Source organism: Syzygium oleosum, unplaced genomic scaffold (assembly GCF_021117445.2).
Source record: "Syzygium oleosum isolate NSW1041296 unplaced genomic scaffold, Sole_v2.1 Sole_v2.14, whole genome shotgun sequence".
NCBI classification, from domain to species: domain Eukaryota; kingdom Viridiplantae; phylum Streptophyta; class Magnoliopsida; order Myrtales; family Myrtaceae; genus Syzygium; species Syzygium oleosum.
In genome coordinates, this window is record NW_026607498.1 from 4,538,267 (window position 1) to 4,546,678 (window position 8,412).

The 8,412-nt window shown below is 42.8% G+C and overlaps 2 protein-coding genes across 2 annotated transcripts; both read left to right on the forward strand.

The window, feature by feature from the left end:
• The first annotated feature begins 2,258 nt into the window (after positions 1–2,258).
• Positions 2,259–4,469, forward strand: LOC115689205 (pectinesterase 2-like). Its single transcript, XM_030615198.2, has 2 exons — positions 2,259–3,196; positions 3,507–4,469. The coding sequence occupies exons 1-2, from the start codon at positions 2,338–2,340 to the stop codon at positions 4,193–4,195; spliced, it is 1,548 nt and encodes a 515-aa protein (XP_030471058.2). The 5' UTR covers positions 2,259–2,337; the 3' UTR covers positions 4,196–4,469.
• A 266-nt stretch (positions 4,470–4,735) lies between these two features.
• On the forward strand, positions 4,736–6,201 carry LOC130139947 (pectinesterase 2-like). Its single transcript, XM_056317961.1, has 2 exons — positions 4,736–4,739; positions 5,513–6,201. Exons 1-2 carry the CDS (start codon positions 4,736–4,738, stop codon positions 6,199–6,201), a joined length of 693 nt encoding a protein of 230 aa, XP_056173936.1.
• Positions 6,202–8,412: the final 2,211 nt, after the last annotated feature.

Below are 8,412 nucleotides of genomic sequence, written 5' to 3' on the forward strand. Positions count from 1 at the left end.
GCGAAGCTTATTCAACAGATGGATAAGTTCAGCAGTGGCTTCGAAAAAGGTTCACGTGACAGCTCGTGCGAAATGCGGCCGCACTAAACCAGAGGACTTTTGCGTGCGTTCGCGTGTGAACGGTGCCACATGCGAATCTCTGTCCTCCTTGGACCAACTCGTGAACCAACGAAAAACAACAAGAGACTTTCACCTCCGGTTTCGAATTTCTCCGACATCTAGAGGCGACGGCGGTTTCTCCGTACATGTCTGACGTGGTGCCCTCGTTGGGAAGAAGGTTCCTTTTGACTTTACGGCGTCCGTGAACCACGAAAAGCCCACCGTAACCGGAAACCGTGCACGACGGTCGCCGGTCAAATGTCGGACCCACTCGGGGGGTCCCACGCCGTCGTTATCTTTACTGGTAACGCTGATTCATCTCGTCTCTGGTGTCTTTAGATATGTTAGGTTTAGTTTTACAAAGTCTTCGTTCTTCGGATGAAAATTAGGGGTGTGTTGAAAATCAAGAGGAAGCTTAGCCACAAAGCTAAGCTTCTCGACGCCAATCAATTTTGATGTTCGAACATGCGTATCGCTGTAGACGAATTTATTAAATATTGTGATATAGAATTGATTAGGTCTGAGCGAGCTCGGCGGGCCAAGCTTAATGGATGAATGTCATGCCGAGACCCGACTATTTGGCCTTCTATATAACCGGGATTGACTGGTCTTGGCTGAGCCCCGTTCAGACGCCAAGCCCGTGATCGCCTTTACCGCTCGTCCGAAGGGCTTTAATCCATATCGTAGTAATTTGAGGTCGTGACACTTATCCACAAGCGCACCAGCCCAGACATAGACCATGTGGATCGAGTGACATATCTAATATCACAAGGGAAACATGTAAACTTTTTGTACGGATACTAATTTGGTCATAAACTTTTTTATTTTATCAATTGAATCATAAACCTTTGCACAGGATTCCAATAAAGTCCTTCTAATCAATTTTTGTCGGAAATCACTGATGTGATGGTCCAATCATCGCCGAATGGACTTACAAGTTAGCGATTTACAACGAAAATTGGTCGGAAGGACTATATTGAAATTCTACGCAAAGGTTTAAGACTCAATTGGTAAAATTGGAAAGTCTTATGATTGAACTGGTATCATTACAATACGTTTATAATTGATTGGGTAATTTTCCCGACATCCAACAACCCTATATAGGCCCAACTCGAAGTTATCTAGCCACATCTTTTTGGGCCAGAAAACTAACCCGAACCAATTTATCATGTTTGGTTTGAGTTGGTTCCGGTTCAGCCGAAATTTTTTAAAATTTGGAGTAATTGGGCGATACCATAGTAAATAATGTGGACATTATACTCAAGAACGCAGAATAATTTAGTTTATATTTCAAATTTTCTCAAGTTATTTTGATGGCGAGAAAGTCGAATCCATATAGAATAACCAAAAATCTTTGAAATACTCCATTGACTTTATAGATCAGGTAAGACACGAGCGAAATCACATGGGAGATATATATATTATGAACAGTGACACAATCTGGTATTTGCACTTTCCAATTAAATGCATATCAATGTATATAATACCGTTGAACTAGTTGCTGGTGTTTTGGCTGTATCATCATTACATTTATTTACTGCAGAAGAATGCAAAATACAGGTGCCGATGTGGATGCATTATGCAAATGTAAGGATACTATGACAACAATGCAATACGTAACTCCCATGATCTTGTACCTACATGTGGTAGGGGTCGTTCTGAATATAATATTAGCTTTTGTTAAAAGTTCAGAGGCTCGAAGGGCACAAGCCGTCAAGCTGAATCATTCCAATTCTGATTTGTCGCCTAATAATATTCTACTAATGTGTAGATTGCGAACACTATGCTCACAAGTGTGTCAACAGCGCGTTTCATTTTTCCTTCCTTTTGTTCGCCTTTATTTTACTTTTCGATTTATATAGTTCAATTGTCAACCTTACGGGAAAAGTCAAAATACGCATTCTATCAAACCTCAATCCAAACTAGGGTAGCCGAGGAATTAGCTGGGTGACAAGTGTACCTTTTCTTCCTTCTCGTTCTTGTTCAAACTTTGCCAATTTGTCGTAGTTTGAATCTTCATTGCTATAAGCTAAAGGAGATAGCAAAGCGAGAATAATCTCGTGGCGAAAAGCGAAGTTGCATGGTGCATGCATGCACATTGGTGGCTACATCTCACTTCTATATAAAGGGGAACGATTCGAGGCATTCAAATCACCAAACTCAAGAGTTTTATCACAATCTCTCAAGACTCCTCATTGCTTCGGTGTGTCGAATGCCATTAGCAACACAAAAACCAACATGGGTTTTCATCAAAAGTTCATGATCCTTCTCTGCTTGCCTCTATTGCTATCTCAAACCATTTCTGCCTATTCCTCTAGCGATGTGAAATCTTGGTGTAGCAAAATGCCTTATCCACAGCCTTGTGAGTACTTCTTGACCCACCACCCCAAGCAGGCTCCCATCAAGCAAAAGTCCGATTTCCTCAAGGTCTCGATGCAACTCGCACTCGAGAGAGCTGAACTGGCCCATAGCAACACGCACTCGCTGGGGTCAAAGTGCAGCAACGAGCGCGAGAAGGCTGCTTGGGCCGACTGCCTCCAGCTGTATGGGAACACAATCCTTCGTCTGAACCGAACTATTGTCCACGAGTGCACCCAGGATGAGGCGCAGACGTGGCTCAGCACGGCCTTGACCAATCTCGAGACGTGCCGAACCGGGTTCGTTGAATTAGGCGTCCCAGACAATGTTCTGCCTTTGATGTCGAATAATGTTACCAAGTTGATAAGCAACACTTTGTCCCTCAACTATGCACCCTACACTACGCCAAACTACCCGACGAAATTTCCCACTTGGGTGAGGCCCGGCGACCGAAAGCTCTTGCAGTCTTCCTCCACGGCGTCTAAGGCCAATATCGTGGTCGCCCAGGACGGTTCAGGGAACTACAAGACGATTAGTGAAGCCATAACCGCGGCATCAAAGCGGTCTGGCACTGCGAGGTACATCATCTACATCAAGGCCGGTACGTATAAAGAGAACGTCGAAGTAGGATCGAAATTGGAGAACATTATGTTCATCGGTGATGGTATTGGGAAGACCATTATCACGGGAAGCAAAAGCGTCGGCGGAGGCTCTACCACTTTCAATTCGGCAACTGTTGGTAAGTTAATATCATCTAAGCTACTTACGATAATATTTACTATATTCTAAATAAATACCGAAAATTTAAAAAAAAAAAAAGGTTCTATATAGATATCAATTTATTAGGAAATATATCCGTTGAACTTATGCGGTTAGAGTATTTTTGTTATGCACTGTTTTGAGAAAAAAAAAATCACTTGAGTAGCCTAACCTAGCAGCAAAATTGATTATTTAACGAACTAAGCACGCTCCATCCACAAATTCTAATTGGCTAGTGGCCGGTCTATATATATTGTATTTCTAATAATCTTTCTCATTTCAAATTTCAGCTGTAGTTGGTGATGGATTCATCGCACAAGGTATCACTTTCCGCAACACTGCTGGTGCAGCAAATCACCAAGCTGTTGCCTTGCGCTCTGGCTCTGATCTCTCGGTGTTTTATAAATGTGGTTTTGAGGGTTATCAAGACACTCTCTATGTTCATTCGGAGCGCCAATTCTACAGAGAGTGTGACATCTATGGTACCGTCGACTTCATCTTTGGGAATGCGGCTGTTGTTTTCCAGAATTGCAATATCTACCCCCGAAACCCTCCCAACAAAACTAATACTATCACCGCACAAGGCCGAACCGACCCGAACCAGAACACCGGCATCTCTATCCACAATTGCAAAGTCACCGCAGCTTCGCACCTAAAATCGGTTCAAAGCTCCGTTAAGACATACCTCGGTAGGCCGTGGAAAGAATATTCCAGGACGGTTTTCATGAAGACTTATCTTGATAGCTTGGTTAACTCTGCTGGTTGGATGGAGTGGGATGGCAACTTTGCCCTCAACACTCTGTACTATGGAGAGTATCTGAACACAGGTCCGGGGTCATCGACTGCTAATAGGGTCACATGGAAAGGTTACCATGTCATCAAAAGCGCGACCGAGGCTTCTAAGTTCACCGTTGGGAGCTTCATTGCCAGCGGCTCTTGGTTGCCCGCCACCAGCGTGCCGTACACATCCGGCCTTTAAGCTTTTTAAACATAGGAAATCAGAAGTGGAATGCTGGTCCTACAAGAGTACAACGCGGCTCACAAGGAAAGCTTGCGTTCTGTCACAATGCAGCACATAGATAATAAGCAAAAATTCTTTCTTAAAGAGTTCCCATTCGTTATAGATATCCTCTGTAATAAAGTGATCAAGTTTTCATTCTTTCGTGATTATAATTTGTTGTTCTTTCAAGATTGTACTTTTACGGTGATTTTCATACGTTTTTTCTGCCTATATATCACATTTTCAGCATTGGCATATTGTGGTTTCCTCTCACGGCTTAAATCAAATATCATAGCTCAAACAACAGTTTATTTTTTTTTTTTTTTTTTTTTTTTTTAGTAACCGAGGTGTCCGGCAACCTTGCTGCGCGCACTCGACTATCCCGGGGAGACTAAGACAAGAGCGACCCACCGCCATGGCCCCCACTTAAACACAAGTTTCGCTCAATCGGGAATCTGAACCTAGGCCATGCGCTCTAACCACACAATCCCAAGACGCCCTAACTAACCGAGCTCACCCATGGGTGGGTTCAAACAACAGTTTATACCTACTGTTAATATCAAGAAAAGTATTAATAATCACCGGATGCTCCAATTTAATGGAATTAGTTCAAACCTCCATGAATCGATCGCCCAGACAAAGAAGCAAATTATTTAATGAATTAAGCATTTCCACGAAGCAAAGATACAAATCTAAGTCAATAGATTGAACAAAATAGCTGACCTATGTTTCGAGAGACTGAATAGTGAATACTTATTGTGATAACACCATTCAAAAAAAAAAAAAGCTTTCATTATTAGCTTACATAAAAGAGTCAGTAATAGCTATTTATTAGCATTGTGTCGTTGCATAGAAGCAGGCTAAACAACGCTCTAGGATGGCTTTTTCTCTCACACCCTCACTTGTGCACGAATTTTGATGTAAGTATACATATTTTTTTTTTTTTGGTAAAGGTAAGAGTTTGTATTACTTTTCTGAATCACCAAATACAAGGAAATGACAAGAGAAAACCCCGAATCCCGAATCTACATAAGTATACATATTTATGCTTGCATTTCCAATAACCAAGGTATCAAGCAAGCGATAAGTTGTTGCTGGGGGATATTGGTGATAAATTTAGATCCCGTATTTTGTTATGCCTTTGTTTTGAGAAAAAAAATCACTTGAGTAGCCTAACCTAGCAGCAAAATTGATTATTTAACAGAACTAAGCACGCTCCATCCACAAATTCTAATTGGCTAGTGGCCGGTCTATATATATTGTATTTCTAATAATCTTTCTCATTTCAAATTTCAGCTGTAGTTGGTGATGGATTCATCGCACAAGGTATCACTTTCCGCAACACTGCTGGTGCAGCAAATCACCAAGCTGTTGCCTTGCGCTCTGGCTCTGATCTCTCGGTGTTTTATAAATGTGGTTTTGAGGGTTATCAAGACACTCTCTATGTTCATTCGGAGCGCCAATTCTACAGAGAGTGTGACATCTATGGTACCGTCGACTTCATCTTTGGGAATGCGGCTGTTGTTTTCCAGAATTGCAATATCTACCCCCGAAACCCTCCCAACAAAACTAATACTATCACCGCACAAGGCCGAACCGACCCGAACCAGAACACCGGCATCTCTATCCACAATTGCAAAGTCACCGCAGCTTCAGACCTAAAATCGGTTCAAAGCTCCGTTAAGACATACCTCGGTAGGCCGTGGAAAGAATATTCCAGGACGGTTTTCATGAAGACTTATCTTGATAGCTTGGTTAACTCTGCTGGTTGGATGGAGTGGGATGGTAACTTTGCCCTCAACACTCTGTACTATGGAGAGTATCTGAACACAGGTCCGGGGTCATCGACTGCTAATAGGGTCACATGGAAAGGTTACCATGTCATCAAAAGCGCGACCGAGGCTTCTAAGTTCACCGTTGGGAGCTTCATTGCCGGCGGCTCTTGGTTGCCCGCCACCAGCGTGCCGTACACATCCGGCCTTTAAGCTTTTTTAAACATAGGAAATCAGAAGTGGAATGCTGGTCCTACAAGAGTACAACGCGGCTCACAAGGAAAGCTTGCGTTCTGTCACAATGCAGCACATAGATAATAAGCAAAAATTCTTTCTTAAAGAGTTCCCATTCGTTATAGATATCCTCTGTAATAAAGTGATCAAGTTTTCATTCTTTCGTGATTATAATTTGTTGTTCTTTCAAGATTGTACTTTTACGGTGATTTTCATACGTTTTTTCTGCCTATATATCACATTTTCAGCATTGGCATATTGTGGTTTCCTCTCACGGCTTAAATCAAATATCATAGCTCAAACAACAGTTTATACCTACTGTTAATATCAAGAAAAGTATTAATAATCACCGGATGCTCCAATTTAATGGAATTAGTTCAAACCTCCATGAATCGATCGCCCAGACAAAGAAGCAAATTATTTAATGAATTAAGCATTTCCACGAAGCAAAGATACAAATCTAAGTCAATAGATTGAACAAAATAGCTGACCTATGTTTCGAGAGACTGAATAGTGAATACTTATTGTGATAACACCATTCAAAAAAAAAAAAAAGCTTTCATTATTAGCTTACATAAAAGAGTCAGTAATAGCTATTTATTAGCATTGTGTCGTTGCATAGAAGCAGGCTAAACAACGCTCTAGGATGGCTTTTTCTCTCACACCCTCACTTGTGCACGAATTTTGATGTAAGTATACATATTTATGCTTGCATTTCCAATAACCAAGGTATCAAGCAAGCGATAAGTTGTTGCTGGGGGATATTGGTGATAAATTTAGATATAAGATAAACCCCAAGATCCATCACTTAATTCAATCTCATAATCAAATGCAACATCACCGGTCCAAAACCTAGATTACGAGCGTGTTACCCAACCACTCATAATATTTCTTTTCCATGGTTGCCACCAATTATCCAATATAAAATAGCTATTAGATCGAACAAGTCGTAACGACTGTTGTCATCTTTATTCGATATAAAATTTAAGAGTCTTTTTATCAATATCATGTTGAACAAACAGTTCATCCCAGAAGCTTAAACTGTTAATCTCATTACTTTATTTGCAACATACAGTTAACGTGCTTCGAAGATTGAATTTCCTTACGCCGATTCATCCACGAAGCTAATTCAACAGATAGATAATTCAACAATGGCTTCGAAAAGGTTAACCAGAGGGGACTTTTGTGTTCGTGTGTGAACGGTACTACGTGCGAATCTCTGTCCTTTTCGACCCACTCATGAACTAATGAAAACAACAAGAGACTTTGACTTTCGGTTTTGAATATCTCCAACATCTAGAGAAGACGGCGACGTGTCCTCGTACGTGTCTGACGTGGCACCCTTGTCGTAAAGAAGGTTCCTTTCGCTTGCGACGTGTGGGAACCAAAATCCATGCACGACTGTTACCGGCACCCTTGCAGTTCAAAGCATACGATCAATATAGAAATTTATCGAATTATTATAAAATCCATTAGGTCTGGACGAGCTTGGTGGGTCAGGCTTGCGAGGCGAAATCACTTGCCCAGACCATCTATTTGGCCTTTTAAGGGCGCGAATGATAATCATTCTATTTAAGAAATCAATTTCTGACCAGAAATCAATTTTTTTATTTCTATTCCATGAACAAGTTTCTTTGCCAAAATACCCGTTTGATAATGACACAAAATTCTTATCCCTAAAATAGAATTCGTTTGATAACGACACAAAATTTCTTCCTCCCCAGCGGCTGGCGGATGGTGGCCGGAGGCTGCCAACGGTGGCAGGAGGTGGCCGGTGTCAGGTGGCGACGGACGAGCATGGTCGGCGGCGGAGGACGGTGGCGGGAGGGCGGCAGCCGATGGTGGGAGGTGGCCGGCGTCGCACAACAGCGGAGGACTACAGACGGCAACCAGCGGCGGAGGACGGTGGCGGGAGGCAACCGGCGGCCGACAATGGGAGGTGGTCCGCGTCGCGCAACGGCAAAATACTATAGACAGCGGTCGACGGCGGAGGACGGTGGTGAGGATTGGCCCGACGAGCAACAGGCGATGGCCCGAGATGAAGCGACCGGCAATGGCGAGGCTGATTTCGGTAGCGGTGGCCGAGCGGTAGAACGGTGCGTCGAAGGACGAAAGGAGCGGACTCAGCGAAGAGAAACGGCAAGGTGGCCGGCGGGTGGTGGTGAACTAGCGGTGGACGGCACCTCGCCA